The sequence below is a fragment of the Crinia signifera genome, chromosome 7, assembly GCF_055691185.1.
Source record: "Crinia signifera chromosome 7, ASM5569118v1, whole genome shotgun sequence".
NCBI classification, from domain to species: Eukaryota; Metazoa; Chordata; class Amphibia; order Anura; family Myobatrachidae; genus Crinia; species Crinia signifera.
The window spans coordinates 19,766,919-19,783,953 of NC_139223.1; the positions used below are offsets into that span (position 1 = coordinate 19,766,919).

The 17,035-nt window shown below is 51.5% G+C and overlaps 1 protein-coding gene across 1 annotated transcript in view; it reads left to right on the top strand.

Moving 5' to 3' along the window:
* Positions 1 to 1,744: 1,744 nt before the first annotated feature.
* Positions 1,745 to 17,035, top strand: part of LOC146021087 (uncharacterized) — a 40,988-nt gene continuing 25,697 nt past the window's right edge. Inside the window, exon 1 of the mRNA XM_083154887.1 lies at positions 1,745 to 3,315. Within this exon, the coding sequence (XP_083011013.1) occupies positions 1,745 to 3,315 (1,571 nt within the window). The remainder of the gene's footprint in view (positions 3,316 to 17,035) is intronic.

Sequence of the window (17,035 nt, forward strand, 5' to 3'; positions counted from 1 at the left end):
CGGATGTCAGCTGCTCGCCCAGATCCCTGCTTTTGCACGGAAAAATGTCCGTGTGGTCTGAGGTTGCGGGAGCTGGTGGACCACTCGGTCCTGCGACCATCGAATGATGGGGGAGGTTCCCTGAGATGGAGGAGGCGTATTCCATGAAAAATACACATGCGGTCCGTTCGGCCAGCTTCTTACCGCGTACGGACGGAGTTGGCGCTCCGTATGGAAGGCGGGGTTTCGCACGCACGGTCCTGGCCGCATATTCGGATCCGGCCGCACCGATCAGAATAAGGGCCTATATCTTCCACACCAGGTCAAGGGTAAAAGACAGCTGGCACTTAGAATGGAACTATATTTCTAACTGGTGCCTATATGTCTGTAAAAGCACTAATCCTAATGAAAAGTACATTTATATAGCAATGAAGTTATACAGATACAAAATGGAGGAATGGCGTCCAAAAAGTAGTTAAAAATACCCTATACACGGGGTCAGATATATAACATAGGACAAATTATTCACACATGGGGCTCCCCCAAACTCTCCAGAATAAAGCTTACACGTTCTTACATCAGTGAACATGAGTGAACTCCCATAAAGGTATCTTTTACAAGACCCCCAAAAGTGTTTCATAGACTCAAAGATATGATGCTTACATGTGCGTCTTTATCAAGGCCGCCTTGATAAAGACGCCTGAGCTGCATCGAAACATGTTGGTGGAGTGTTTGTGAAGGTCCTGCTGTACCATTACATAGGTGAAGTTTGAATAGAAGCACCCAGGTTCCATCTTCCTATTCTGTGCTATCATTTTGCTACACTTATTCATGGTATGAGGCCACTTTGTTTTTATATGTTATTTGTTCAAATAAAGCCTCATGTTTTATCTGCACCATGAGGTTTTTGCCGTTATTCGCATAGCTCGTCACTCCTAAATGAATGAGAAGGAAAGAAACTGCTACATGTGTTGTTTCACGTCTACACAACGTGTAACACAAGTAAGACAGACAGTGTGAGCATTCCTAAAAGAAACTGCTATGTGATTGTCTGTGTGTACGTATATGTAAGTACATGTAAGCATCATATCTTTGAGTCTATGAAACACTTTTGGTGGTCACCGTAAAAGATACCTTTATGGGAGTTCACTCACATTCACCGATGTAAGAACATGTAAGCTTCATTCTGGAGGGTTTGGGGAAGCCCCATATGTGAATAATTTGTCCTTTGTTATATATCTGACCCCGTTCTTTTTGTTTTGTTTCTTTGCTTTTGTGGCACATACGTGTGGAGAGGAGATTTGGAAACTTCCTATCCAGCCTGGACAACAGGGGACATGAACTTTATAAAATCTATGTGAGACAAGTGTTGGCGCAAGGTTTCAATAATCCTGTCTTCCATGCTCACACGTGGGCGCCTGACGGCTGCATAAACTCATCACCTTTTTAAAGAGGAGGAGTTCAATCCAATGCAGAATATACATGGTCAGTGTGAGGTGCTGCCCTCTAGTGGCCAGCGCCCATATGCAATTGCCTAAAGCTGCCTAATGGTGGCACCGGCTCTGTTTCCAGCTGCCTGTTGCCAATATTGTTTGATGAATGAGCCCCATAGACAGTATGTTATTGCTCTATTTTCCCCCCACACAGCCATTCCCAGCATCCTACCACTTTCATCATGTCTCTGGCTGCGGACGTTACTGCTCAGCCTCACCCTCTGTGCTGATCTGTATAATAATAATGTTTTGTTTCATTCCTGTTTCCTAGAATGGCGTCTGCAGACCTGGGAGCTGAGCTGCGCTGCTCCATCTGCCTGAGCCTTTATACCGACCCCGTATCCCTGAGATGTGGCCACACCTTCTGCCGGGACTGTATTGGGAAGGCGCTGGATACACAGGAGGTGGATGGAGAGTATTTCTGTCCGGAGTGCAGAGCAGAGTTTAGGAGGCGTCCGGCACTGGAGAAGAACAGGAAGCTGCGGAACATTGTGGAAAGATTCCTAGGTAGCGAGCCAGCGCCTGAGGAGACCCCAATCTTCTGTACTTACTGTGACACTCCTGTGCCGGCGGCTAAAACATGTCTGCAGTGTGAATCTTCCTTTTGTGACAAACACCTCATTCTACACAATAAATCTGCTGAACACATTCTAACTGAACCCACTGATTTCCTGACAGAAAGAAAATGCTCCGTACACAAGGAGATGGTGAAGTATTACTGCTCTGAGGACTCTGCTGCTATCTGTACATCCTGCTGGGTGGCTGGGGACCACCGGGGTCACCACGTGGAACTTCTGACTGTGGCCTCTGAGAAGAAAAAAGAGACACTGAGAGCAGTTACTGGGACCCTGAAGTCTGAGAGAGAGAAGACTGAGAGGAGAGTGCAGCGTCTGCAGGATCATAGGAGAGAGGAGAAGGAGGGAGCCACCAGCGTCACTGAGAGAGCCACTGATCTGTTTAGGGACTTCAGGGAGAAGTTAGACACCCTGGAGAGGGAAGTCCGGCGTGAGATCATCAGGCAGGAAAAGCAGATGTCTCTCTCAGTCTCTTATCTGATCACACAGCTGGAGACAAAGAAGGACGAGCTGTGCAGGAAGATTAGTAGCATTGAGGAGATTTGTAACATCACTGATCCATTAACTGTCCTGAAGAAAGATCCAGGAGGTGATGTCATCAGTCACATGAGCTGTGATGTCACCAGTGATGGAAGAGTGACTGGATGTGTGGATGAGGGAATAATCTCACAGATGTTACACAAGGGATTTTCCCTTTTGGCTGATAGTCTGATGGATCTACAGATAAAGAGACAGTTCTCAGTGATGGAGAAAGCTGACATATTACTGGATATAAAGACAGCCTCTAATTGGATTATTATATCAGAGGATCGCAGATCTGCATCTAATAGTAATGTATATCAGATCAGACCAGATGGACCAGAGAGGTTTATAGTTGGGCAGGTGTTTAGCTCCTGTACCTTCTCATCTGGGAGACATTACTGGGAAGTGGATGTGAGAGAGGCAGAGAAATGGCTGATAGGGGTGGCCGGTCACAGTATGGGGAGAAAGATAAATGGTAATGAAGCATTCATTGGTTATAATAACAAGTCCTGGAGCCTGAGCCTTATTGACAATTTGATTGCAAGTCATAATAATATACATACAATTATAGATCCAGAGTCTCCTGTGCAGACAGTCAGGATATACCTGGACTATGAGGCCGGGCGTCTGTCCTTCTACAAGCTGTGTGACCCCGTCAGACACCTGTACACCTTCTCCGCCACCTTCACTGAGCGCCTGCACGCCGCCTTCTACGTGTATCAGAATTCCTGCATCAAACTCATAAAGTAAATACTGCAACAAGGAGATTATGTGCAAGATATAATTTACTGTGGAAAATGAATAACTGAATATTACTAATGTATTTCTTTGGGTATTGTATCTAATAATAATCAATAACAGACCAATTACTACTGTAGAGGAGAAATCTATTTGTTATAGAATTTATACATATGAGTTTATCACACAATGGGGCAGATGTATGAACTAGTGTTAGGTGCATTTCTGCAATGCCAGTTATCTGGGGGGATTATGTTTCTTAATACCTAATGAGCGCTAGTGACAGCCCACCCAGTATCGCTCTCCGGGGCTGTCCCCTGCAATGCCCCCCAGTAATTAGCGAGTGGGGCGATGTATTAACAGCCTTCGAGGCATTAAATCACCCCAGGCACTTCGCCAGCTCAGGGCTAGCGTTGTCCTATCCCCACTGCGGGCACAGCGCTAGCCCTGCTACTGGCTCCAGGCTGCGCACGAGATCTGGTGATATAAGCGAGATCTCGCGCATGCCCAGAGAGTCGGCCGGGGGATTTTTTTTTTTAATTCGCATGCGCAGGGCTGCCTGGGGCGCCAATAAGGAGAGCCGTTAACACTTGGCATACTGGCTCTCTGTATCGGCAGGTTTTTTTAAATACATTCAACCATAACGGGTGCCCGCTTCTCCTCGTTATGCAGGAGAAGCGGGACCCTTAATTTGAAAAACTTCAGGGGCAGGTTAATACATCTGCTCCAATAACTTCTATCCATAGAGTTTGTATTGTTGTACGTTTGTACATTATAATAACGTACAGAATTCCCCATTACTGGAAACTGACCTGGGGGAGCCCCAGAGTGTGAGCTGCTTCCATTATATTCCGACGGGGTGTGGTCGGCAATAAATGTGTCAACAGTTAATAGGTGAACCACTATTGGTCAACAGGCCATATGTCGACACATATTCCACGTCAACCTATTGCTTGTGTCATCCTTTTAACCCTGTTGACCTAAGCCATGTCAACCTTTTAAATGTGTCAACTGATGACCAGTAGTGGTCGATCTATGGACTACCGACCTTGGTTGGGTTGATTTTATATGACTTATACCCATTCAGACAGTGGTGTAACAATAGTGGTGCAGCCCTGCGGCTGCAAGTACATATACTGTATATACTGGCAGATGCTCAGTCAGTGATGTGATATCACACAGGTGCTCGGTCAGGGCCGTGATATCACACAGGTGCTCGGTCAGGGCCGTGATATCACACAGGTGCTCGGTCAGTGACGTGATATCACACAGGTGCTCAGTCAGTGACGTCATGTCACACAGGTGCTCGGTCAGTGACGTGATATCACACAGGTGCTCGGTCAGTGACGTGATATCACACAGTTGCTCAGTCAGTGACGTGATATAACACAGGTGCTCAGTCAGTGGCGTGATATCAGTCAGGTGATCAGTCAGTGACGGGATATCACACAGGTGCTCAGTCAGTGACGTGATATCACACAGGTGCTCAGTCAGTGAGGTGATATCACACAGGTGCGCAGTCAGTGATATCACACAGGTGCTCAGTCAGGGACGTAATATTGCACAGGTGCTCGGTCAGGGCCGTGATATCACACAGGTGCTCAGTTAGTGACATGATATCACGCAGGTGCTCAGTCAGTGACATCACGCAGGTGCTCAGTCAGTAACGTGATATCACGCAGGTGCTCGGTCAGTGACGTGATATCACGCAGGTGCTCAGTCAGTGACGTTATATCACACAGGTGCTCGGTCAGTGACGTGATATCACACAGGTGCTCAGTCAGTGACGTGATATCACACAGGTGCTCGGTCAGTGACGTGATATCACACAGGTGCTCGGTCAGTGACATGATATCACACATGTGCTCAGTCAGTGACGTGATATCACACAGGTGCTCGGTCAGTGACGTGATATCACACAGGTGCTCAGTGAGTGATGGGATATCACACAGGTGCTCAGTCAGTGACGGGATATCACACAGGTGCTCAGTCAGTGACGTGATATCACGCAGGTGCTCAGTCAGTGACGTGATATCACGCAGGCGCTCAGTCAGTGATATCACACAGGTGCTCAGTCAGGGACGTAATATTGCACAGGTGCTCGGTCAGGGCCGTGATATCACACAGGTGCTCAGTTAGTGACATGATATCACGCAGGTGCTCAGTCAGTAACGTGATATCACGCAGGTGCTCGGTCAGTGACGTGATATCACACAGGTGCTCTGTCAGTGACGTGATATCACACAGGTGCTCAGTGAGTGACGTGATATCACACAGGTGCTCTGTCAGTGACGTGATATCACACAGGTGCTCAGTGAGTGACGTGATATCACACAGGTGCTCAGTCAGTGACGTGATATCACACAGGTGCTCAGTAAGTGACGTGATATCACACAGGTGCTCAGTCAGTGACGTGATATCATGCAGGTGCTCAGTCAGTGACGTTATATCACACAGGTGCTCAGTCAGTGACGTGATATCACGCAGGTGCTCAGTCAGTGACGTGATATCACGCAGGTGCTCGGTCAGTGACGTGATATCACACAGGTGCTCGGTCAGTGACGTGATATCACACAGGTGCTCGGTCAGTGACGTGATATCACACAGGTGCTCGGTCAGTGACGGGATATCACACAGGTGCTCGGTCAGTGAAGTGATATCACGCAGGTGCTCAGTCAGTGACGTGATATAACACAGGTGCTCAGTCAGGGCCGTGATATCACACAGGTGCTCAGTCAGTGACGTCATGTCACACAGGTGCTCGGTCAGTGACGTGATATCACACAAGTGCTCAGTCAGTGACGTCATGTCACACAGGTGCTCGGTCAGTGACGTGATATCACACAGGCGCTCAGTCAGTGACGTGATATCACACAGGTGCTCGGTAAGTGACGTGATATCACACAGGTGCTCAGTCAGTGAAGTGATATCACACAGGTGCTCAGTCAGTGACGTGACATCACGCAGGTGCTCAGTCAGTGACGTCATGTCACACAGGTGCTCAGTCAGTGAAGTGATATCACACAGGTGCTCAGTCAGTGACGTGATATCACACAGGTGCTCAGTCAGTGACGTGACATCACGCAGGTGCTCAGTCAGTGACGTGACATCACGCAGGTGCTCAGTCAGTGACGTGATATCACACAGGTGCTCAGTCAGTGACGTGATATCACACAGGTGCTCAGTCAGTGACGTGATATCACGCAGGTGCTCAGTCAGTGACGTGACATCACGCAGGTGCTCAGTCAGTGACGTGACATCACGCAGGTGCTCAGTCAGTGACGTGATATCACGCAGGTGCTCAGTCAGTGAGGTGATATCACACAGGTGCTCAGTCAGTGACGTGATATCACACAGGCGCTCAGTCAGTGACGTCATGTCACACAGGTGCTCGGTCAGTGACGTGATATCACACAGGTGCTCGGTCAGTGACGTGATATCACACAGGTGCTCAGTCAGTGAGGTGATATCACACAGGTGCTCAGTCAGTGACGTGATATCACACAGGTGCTCAGTCAGTGACGTGATATCACACAGGTGCTCAGTCAGTGACGTGATATCACACAGGTGCTCAGTCAGTGACGTGATATCACACAGGTGCTCAGTCAGTGACGTGATATCACACAGGTGATCAGTCAGGGCCGTGATATCACACAGGTGATCAGTCAGGGCCGTGATATCACACAGGTGATCAGTCAGGGACGTGATATCACACAGGTGAGGGAGGGGTAATCTTGAGAAAAGGAAGGCACATGTGGTTCCCCAGCTTCACTGTGTGATATCAGCAACCAGATATATAGATATATAGATATCTTACACAATATTGACTGCCGACACGATTACTGTAGACCAGGCATGTCCAACGTTGGCCATCCAGATGTTGTGAAACTACACATCCCAGCACGCTTGGCAATAGTTTTAGCATTCTCTAGTAGCAAACCTGTGGCAAAGCATGCTGGGAAGTGTAGTTTCACAACATCTGGAGGGCCAACGTTGGACATGCCTGCTGTAGACCAATCGATCAAGTCCCTGCAAAAATTCAGCCTACTGCCCCCTGCAGGGATGGAGGAGCCCGGTGAATCTACGACCCAGGACTTGGGGAAGTGGGTGAGGTAACATGGGGACACAGGAACAGGGCACATGTGGGGGGGGGGGGGGGGGCACAGGACCTGGATACATGAGGGGGGATGGTATGACACAGGATCTGTGGACATGTGGGTGACACAGGTGCCTGGGGACATTGAGGAGGGGGGAGCTGGGAAGGATACAGGAACTAGCACTGCTCCTGCTGTCCAGGGTTGTACATGTCAGGGGAGGGGGGGGGGTCTCTCCTTTCCTTTGATTAGTTTTATCTCCACCCATTGGCTTTTATCCTGGGCTGTGCTGGGTGTGACTGCAGGCTGGTGCCGTTTGGCTATGTTTGTCTCGCAGTGACCAGATGGTTGGTGCCAGCAATATAGCCAACTCGGGGACCGGACAGCGTGTGCCGGATACAGCTTCTGCCCTTGTGCAATGTCACCATGATGCCCGCAGGGCACTCTGATGTCCGTGGAAGCTCTGTCCTCTTCTCTCTGGTGCCTGCATGACTGCCAGCTCTGCGTCCTCCTCTCTCTGGTGCCTGCAGACTGTCAGCTCTGCGTCCTCCTCTCTCTGGTGCCTGCATGACTGCCAGCTCTGCGTCCTCCTCTCTCTGGTGCCTGCATGACTGTCAGCTCTGCGTCCTCCTCTCTCTGGTGTTTGCATGACTGTCAGCTCTGCGTCCTCCTCTCTCTGGTGCCTGCATGACTGTCAGCTCTGCGTCCTCCTCTCTCTGGTGCCTGCATGACTGTCAGCTCTGCGTCCTCCTCTCTCTGGTGCCTGCATGACTGTCAGCTCTGTGTCCTCCTCTCTCTGGTGCCTGCATGACTGTCAGCTCTGCGTCCTCCTCTCTCTGGTGCCTGCATGACTGTCAGCTCTGCGTCCTCCTCTCTCTGGTGCCTGCATGACTGTCAGCTCTGCGTCCTCTTCTCTCTGGTGCCTGCATGACTGTCAGCTCTGCGTCCTCCTCTCTCTGGTGCCTGCATGACTGTCAGCTCTGCCTCCTCCTCTCTCTGGTGCCTGCATGACTGTCAGCTCTGCGTCCTCCTCTCTCTGGTGCCTGCATGACTGTCAGCTCTGCCTCCTCCTCTCTCTGGTGCCTGCATGACTGTCAGCTCTGCGTCCTCCTCTCTCTGGTGCCTGCATGACTGTCAGCTCTCAGGGGCGGATTTAGGGATGAGGGCACCCCTAGGCTCAACAATAATGTTCGCACCCCCCCCCCCCGCCTAATTGTATTATTGTTATTGATTACTTATAAGCCCTCATTTGATAATAACCAATATAATGGAATTATAAGAAAGCTACTAACTGTGACATGTTCTTTTATTATGAATACAGATTTACTAAGTATGACAGTTTACAGGGGCAGTATCTGCATGTCCTATCCATTTACACTGTATTTAAGATGGAATATAGTACAGTACAGTGGATATTTTGCAGTTATTGGTACATTTTGGGCTGACAGTACTATCACAGGCATCCAAGTGCCGCCCCCAAACATGTGCCGCCCCTAGGCCGGTGCCTCACGTGCCTAATGGGAAATTCGGCTCTGTCAGCTCTGCGTCCTCCTCTCTCTGGTGCCTGCATGACTGTCAGCTCTGCGTCCTCCTCTCTCCGGTGCCTGCATGACTGTCAGCTCTGCGTCCTCCTCTCTCCGGTGCCTGCATGACTGTCAGCTCTGCGTCCTCCTCTCTCTGGTGCCTGCATGACTGTCAGCTCTGCGTCCTCCTCTCTCTGGTGCCTGCATGACTGTCAGCTCTGCGTCCTCCTCTCTCTGGTGCCTGCATGACTGTCAGCTCTGCGTCCTCCTCTCTCTGGTGCCTGCATGACTGTCAGCTCTGCGTCCTCCTCTCTCTGGTGCCTGCATGACTGTCAGCTCTGCGTCCTCTCCTCTCTGGTGCCTGCATGACTGTCAGCTCTGCGTCCTCCTCTCTCTGGTGCCTGCATGACTGTCAGCTCTGCGTCCTCCTCTCTCTGGTGCCTGCATGACTGTCAGCTCTGCGTCCTCCTCTCTCTGGTGCCTGCATGACTGTCAGCTCTGCGTCCTCCTCTCTCTGGTGCCTGCATGACTGTCAGCTCTGCGTCCTCCTCTCTCTGGTGCCTGCATGACTGTCAGCTCTGCGTCCTCCTCTCTCTGGTGCCTGCATGACTGTCAGCTCTGCGTCCTCCTCTCTCTGGAGCCTGCATGACTGTCAGCTCTGCGTCCTCCTCTCTCTGGTGCCTGCATGACTGTCAGCTCTGCGTCCTCCTCTCTCTGGTGCCTGCATGACTGTCAGCTCTGCGTCCTCCTCTCTCTGGTGCCTGCATGACTGTCAGCTCTGCGTCCTCCTCTCTCTGGTGCCCTGCATGACTGTCAGCTCTGCGTCCTCCTCTCTCTGGTGCCTGCATGACTGTCAGCTCTGCGTCCTCCTCTCTCTGGTGCCCGCATGACTGTCAGCTCTGCGTCCTCCTCTCTCTGGTGCCCGCATGACTGTCAGCTCTGCGTCCTCCTCTCTCTGGTGCCCGCATGACTGTCAGCTCTGCGTCCTCCTCTCTCTGGTGCCCGCATGACTGTCAGCTCTGCGTCCTCCTCTCTCTGGTGCCCGCATGACTGTCAGTTCTGCGTCCTCCTCTCTCTGGTGCCCGCATGACTGTCAGCTCTGCGTCCTCCTCTCTCTGGTGCCTGCAGACTGTCAGCTCTGCGTCCTCCTCTCTCTGGTGCCTGCATGACTGTCAGCTCTGCGTCCTCCTCTCTCTGGTGCCTGCATGACTGTCAGCTCTGCGTCCTCCTCTCCCTGGTGCCTGCATGACTGTCAGCTCTGCGTCCTCCTCTCTCTGGTGCCTGCATGACTGTCAGCTCTGCGTCCTCCTCTCTCTGGTGCCTGCATGACTGTCAGCTCTGCGTCCTCCTCTTTCTGGTGCCTGCATGACTGTCAGCTCTGCGTCCTCCTCTCTCTGGTGCCTGCATGACTGTCAGCTCTGCTTCCTCCTCTCTCTGGTGCCTGCATGACTGTCAGCTCTGCGTCCTCCTCTCTCTGGTGCCTGGATGACTGTCAGCTCTGCGTCCTCCTCTCTCTGGTGCCTGCATGACTGTCAGCTCTGCGTCCTCCTCTCTCTGGTGCCTGCATGACTGTCAGCTCTGCGTCCTCCTCTCTCTGGTGCCTGCATGACTGTCAGCTCTGCGTCCTCCTCTCTCTGGTGCCTGCATGACTGTCAGCTCTGCGTCCTCCTCTCTCTGGTGCCTGCATGACTGTCAGCTCTGCGTCCTCCTCTCTCTGGTGCCCGCATGACTGTCAGCTCTGCGTCCTCCTCTCTCTGGTGCCCGCATGACTGTCAGCTCTGCGTCCTCCTCTCTCTGGTGCCCGCATGACTGTCAGCTCTGCGTCCTCCTCTCTCTGGTGCCCGCATGACTGTCAGCTCTGCGTCCTCCTCTCTCTGGTGCCCGCATGACTGTCAGCTCTGCGTCCTCCTCTCTCTGGTGCCCGCATGACTGTCAGCTCTGCGTCCTCCTCTCTCTGGTGCCTGCAGACTGTCAGCTCTGCGTCCTCCTCTCTCTGGTGCCTGCATGACTGTCAGCTCTGCGTCCTCCTCTCTCTGGTGCCTGCATGACTGTCAGCTCTGCGTCCTCCTCTCCCTGGTGCCTGCATGACTGTCAGCTCTGCGTCCTCCTCTCTCTGGTGCCTGCATGACTGTCAGCTCTGCGTCCTCCTCTCTCTGGTGCCTGCATGACTGTCAGCTCTGCGTCCTCCTCTCCCTGGTGCCTGCATGACTGTCAGCTCTGCGTCCTCCTCTCTCTGGTGCCTGCATGACTGTCAGCTCTGCGTCCTCCTCTCTCTGGTGCCTGCATGACTGTCAGCTCTGCGTCCTCCTCTCTCTGGTGCCTGCATGACTGTCAGCTCTGCGTCCTCCTCTCTCTGGTGCCTGCATGACTGTCAGCTCTGCGTCCTCCTCTCTCTGGTGCCTGCATGACTGTCAGCTCTGCGTCCTCCTCTCTCTGGTGCCTGCATGACTGTCAGCTCTGCGTCCTCCTCTCTCTGGTGCCTGCATGACTGTCAGCTTTGCGTCCTCCTCTCTCTGGTGCCTGCATGACTGTCAGCTCTGCGTCCTCCTCTCTCTGGTGCCTGCAAGACTGTCAGCTCCGCGTCCTCCTCTCTCTGGTGCCTGCATGACTGTCAGCTCTGCGTCCTCCTCTCTCTGGTGCCTGAATGACTGTCAGCTCTGCGTCCTCCTATCTCTGGTGCCTGCATGACTGCCAGCTCTGCGTCCTGATCTCTCTGGTGCCTGCATGACTGTCAGCTCTGCGTCCTCCTCTCTCTGGTGCCTGCATGACTGTCAGCTCTGCGTCCTCCTCTCTCTGGTGCCTGCATGACTGTCAGCTCTGCGTCCTCCTCTCTCTGGTGCCTGCATGACTGTCAGCTCTGCGTCCTCCTCTCTCTGGTGCCTGCATGACTGTCAGCTCTGCGTCCTCCTCTCTCTGGTGCCTGCATGACTGTCAGCTCTGCGTCCTCCTCTCTCTGGTGCCTGCATGACTGTCAGCTCTGCGTCCTCCTCTCTCTGGTGCCTGCATGACTGTCAGCTCTGCGTCCTCCTCTCTCTGGTGCCTGCATGACTGTCAGCTCTGCGTCCTCCTCTCTCCGGTGCCTGCATGACTGTCAGCTCTGCGTCCTCCTCTCTCTGGTGCCTGCATGACTGTCAGCTCTGCGTCCTCCTCTCTCTGGTGCCTGCATGACTGTCAGCTCTGCGTCCTCCTCTCTCTGGTGCCTGCATGACTGTCAGCTCTGCGTCCTCCTCTCTCTGGTGCCTGCATGACTGTCAGCTCTGCGTCCTCCTCTCTCTGGTGCCTGCATGACTGTCAGCTCTGCGTCCTCCTCTTTCCCTTGTGCTGATCTCTTTGGCTGCGATTCTCCTTTTTACCAGCAAGTTGCACACCCTCCAACATTGACCTCTGTAACTGCCACAGACAAGGAAGTCCAGGAACAGGGCATGTTGTACCCCATGGAATGGGTCATGTTGGAGGGCATGAAGTCCTTTACAGTAGAGATAACATAGATTTGGTCACCAGGTCGCAGCCATTCCCATTTACCTGAACCCTTACCCTTATAATAAATGTGCAGGAGGCTTTTACAGCAACAAACAAAGGAGAAAAAGCACAAAGGGCCAGAAAAGAGCGGCGCGCTGGTTTAATGTATTTGAAGGGTTGCACTGCTGTGCACCGTTGCTGCCCCCTGTCAGAGTTTGTGTAACGTTTATTAAAACAATATAATAATATTCACATGTAAGTGCACTTTATAGGATTTTCATAGCAATTGCATAACAAGACATACAACAATTACCATATAGGCATACCTCCCAACTTCTGTGATGATGAAATAGGGACACTCGCGCGGCGACGCCACATGAGCGCCCAAAAAGGGGGTGGGACGTATGCAAATGAGGGCGCGGCTTATGCTAATTAGCCGCAACCTCATTTTCATACGAGAATAGAGAATTAGATTGGGGGGACAATGCCTGCCGCGGGTGGGACAGCGGGACAGGACCCGAAAATCGGGACTGTCCCGCTGTAATCGTGACAGTTGGGAGGTATGTATAGAGGCTTTTTCAAGCATAATAGCTGGTATGAGGTTGGATAAAGTGAAAAAAGTTGAAAAAGCCTCTATATGTTAATTGTTGTATGTCTTGTACGTCTTGTTATGCAATTGCTATGAAAATCCTATAGAGTGCACTTACATGTGAATATTATTATATTGTTTTTTATATATTGTTTTAATAAATGTATATACTGGGTAAAAACTATTGCTCATTATTGTGCTATACACCACTGCGCCCCCTGAAAGTGCATGTCAGTGTAAACTGCATGTTCTGTTCCTATCCCCTGTTTTACAGTCACGTGATGTCACTTAGTGGGGTGGTGCTGGGTAGTCGGTCTCCTCGGCTCAGTATAAGTCCCGACCCTTCTATACCTCCCATGAGATGATGTCACAACACAAGGTCAGAGGTTACTTATTCTGTATTCTCTGTACAGGTATTACTGGCAGCCGTGTCCTCTGTGGCAGCTGTGGACGGAGAACCAACCACACATGATAAACGGGTGTGGAATGACACACCGACAGTCGGGATCCCGACAGTCATTTCTCCGACGTCAGAATCCCGACTGCACAGCGGGGGAGCCCAATGAAGCCCCTTGCTGCGCTCGCCACCTATTTTATTCTCCCTCTATGGGGGTCGTGGACCCCCACGAGGGAGTAGTCGGGATTCAGACGTCGGAGTAATGACTGTCAGAATCCCGACTGTCCGGCACCCTGATAAACTCATGGCGCTTTCAGCATTCTTTACCTGGACGGATTGGTGACACATACACAGCAGTAATCTGGAAACAGGGGCCATGTGGTAGGAGCCTGGTGGTGGTAACAAAGGGCCCGATTCAGACCTGTTTGCTAGGCTGCATACAGTATATTCGCTAACTAGCGAGCAGGTAAATGCCGCCGCCTCCCCGCTGAACGCACCCTGCCCAGGGAATCCCCTCACTAGCACTAACACATCCCCTCACAGGCATCCGCACGGGGGGAAAAATCAATTGATGGTCGCTCACCGTCGAATGAGTCACTCTGGACTGACTATTTCAGCGCCCGCCATCTGCCGAATACGGGGCAGGAGCGGACGTCATGTGACATCAGCGACCCGCAGACATAGACACGCCTGTATTCGCAGGTGTCACCCAGTGTTTTTCTGGGCGCGCCCAACATCCATTTACTGGCTGCCCCCCCTTCCCCCAAGCAAGTGAACACCCCAACGAGTGCGAAATTCATTAATAGCGTTCGCTGTGGCGGTTTGGACATGCGCTTATTTGCAGATGCACAAACCCCAACCATTGTGGATAGAGCCAAATTAGTCACTGAGCGACCAGGTGTGAATCGGCCCCAAAGTTATCTGCCCACTGCCCAGTGGGTGGAGTCAGGGTTACTGACGGTAAGAGAAATTTCCTATTGACCAGGCCGAGACCCCACCCATGTCTGTGATCGCTTGGAGCGGGCAGCGAGTTGTGTGCGGTCCCAGCACCAGGTCATGGAGCACATGGATCAGAACTAGAGGGACTCTTTGGGGCATCCGATGTTTCTCTGATGTACCCACTGTAATGTGCTTATTGCCCCACCCTGATGAACCACTACACCACCACGAGGTCTCTGACATGCTGGGGCTGGATCAGTGGTGGACACTAATGCATGCATAGGCGTGCGCACGGGGGGTGCCGGGGGTGCACAGGCACCTCCTAATGATCGGCACCCCCCACATGATGCAGCTGCTATGGGGCTTGAGGGGCCAAAGTTTTAGAAGGCAATACTCTCTGCACCATCCGGAACTTTATATGCCCCCCCCCTCCCCCATTTCCCCATCAGCGACGTAGTCTGAGACCAGTGCAGTGCTACTGGTCTCCAACTCCTCCCCTATGCTTCCCACCTGACCTGTTGGCCGCGGGCGTGAATGAATAGGAGAGAAGACTGAGCGCTGATGAAGAGAGCCTGGCTTCCGGGCCAGGGTACAGCCGATCCGAACAGCGCAGCCGCAGCCTACAAGGAGAGCGGAGCCTGCGGGGCTCAGCGACAGCCAGTATAAACAAACAGCCTGCCTGGGCACAGTGCATCCTTTGACAGCGCAGACCAGAAGAGTCTGCAAGCGCACGGAGTTAAGCACACAATGTTAAGCACAGCGCTGTCAATGAGGGGAGATAACTAAACTTAGATTACAGTGGGGAAGGGGTTATCAAGGTACCAGTGGGGGAGGGGGTTTAGCGTGGTTCACATGGGGGAGGTGAGATTTAGTGAGGTACACAGTGGGAAAGAGGGCTTAGCGAGGTACATAGTGGGGGAATGGGGATTTAGGTACACAGTGAGGGAGGGGGGACTTAGTGAGGTATACAGTGTGGTACACAGTGGGGGATGGGGGAATTAGTGAGGTACACAGTGGGGGAGGTGGACTTAGCTATCCCACTTGTCTCTAACCTGCTGTCTCTCTCCCTCCTCCTCTCTTCCCTGCTATCTATTTCTCCTGTTTTTTTTTCTCTTTTGGGGGCGCATTTATCAATATATTGCGATGCTGGCGCAGTGGCATCGCCGGACATCGCATTGCGGTGTTGAAGTACACCGCCTGAATGTATGAGTAAAAGGGCGCAGGGACAGGGCTCCAAAAGGAGCCCGTTCCTGCGAAGCCCTGACCCGGAAGCCGGGGGGTCTGCGCATGCGCGGTTATGCGCTGACCCCCGCCGACCCCTGTGACCGCACTGCCCCACTCGGCAGTGCGATCTCGTAGCCATAGGCTACGATGGGCTATCGCCATCCCAGAATGGTGATAGCCCAGGGATGCGAAGCCGGGCTGCCCGATGTTAATACATCGGGCAGCTTCGCATCCCCCATAGAAACCTATGGGGGATGCGGCCGGCGGCGGTGCAGGGGGGATTGCAGCAGGGATCGGAGATCCCTGCTGCGGTCCCCCTTTGATACATTTAGGAGATACATTTAGGAGATACTTAGTATTTGCGGCTAAACCCCGGTGTTTTGGGGGATTTAGTCGCAAATATGATTTGATAAATGGGCCCCTATGTCCTCTCTGCACACCTTACATCCTTTAACACTTTTAACATTCTTCCTCTATGCCGACAAGCAGAGGGACATGCAGGGGGGTTTTGGTTGCCCAGAACCCCCCCCCCCCCTCCTCTTGGCAAGGGCCTTATATTATGACAACAATAGCACTGGTATATAATATGATCAGTAGAGCTGCCATCACATCATGCAGTGTAAGGGACAGAGCGGAGCTGCTGCACATGCCCAGTGTACCAGCTTCTTCTACCACATTGACTGTGTGTGTGGATCTGAGACCTCAAACATCGCAATGGACCAGAGAGCAGCTGCCAGGAGGAAGAGACAGGAGCCTTACCATGAAGTGGGAGATTGTGAGCTTAGAAAGTGCAGTACTGGATATATTATGTTTGTGTATTTATTTATTATATGTTTATTCTCCTTACCACTTTTCGAAACAGCCTATACTATAGACCAACTGCACTGTTAAATATTAATACTGTATTCCATACAGTATCCAGTGTATAAAAAGACCAATTTTCAGGGCTGTTACCGCTCCCCCAGACTCCCATTCTTACTCCAATGCTCTTCAGAGTGGGAGTTTGGATTACATTTGGAAATCCCCCTGTAAAAATCCTGTGTTTGCCGCTGGCATGGATGGTTAGGCAAGAACAAGTTGTTTTAAAAAAAATCATGAAAAATTCGACCTTGTCATGTGTCTACCTTTTTCATGTTGACATGTCGACCCTTTTGACCTATTACATGTCTTCCTATTGCATGTCAACATTTTGACCCTGTCAACCTATTGCATGGGGTAGACCTTTTGGGGAAGAGCTATTGACTGTTTATCTAGACACTTTAGATCTATCAACCGGAACCAAATTGTACATACTCAATTTAGTTTTAAACTGATGAAGAACTATTATTATTATTATTTGGAACTTTTCTCTAAGAACACAAGGTTCTATGTACTAAGCCTTATGGGGTGTATACATGCTTCGATTTTGACACATTTTCTATTAGATTTTGCTTCTAGAAGCAAAATCGAATCGAAATCGAATCTCAATCAAACAGTGTTAGCTGCATTCAAAACAGATTTGAT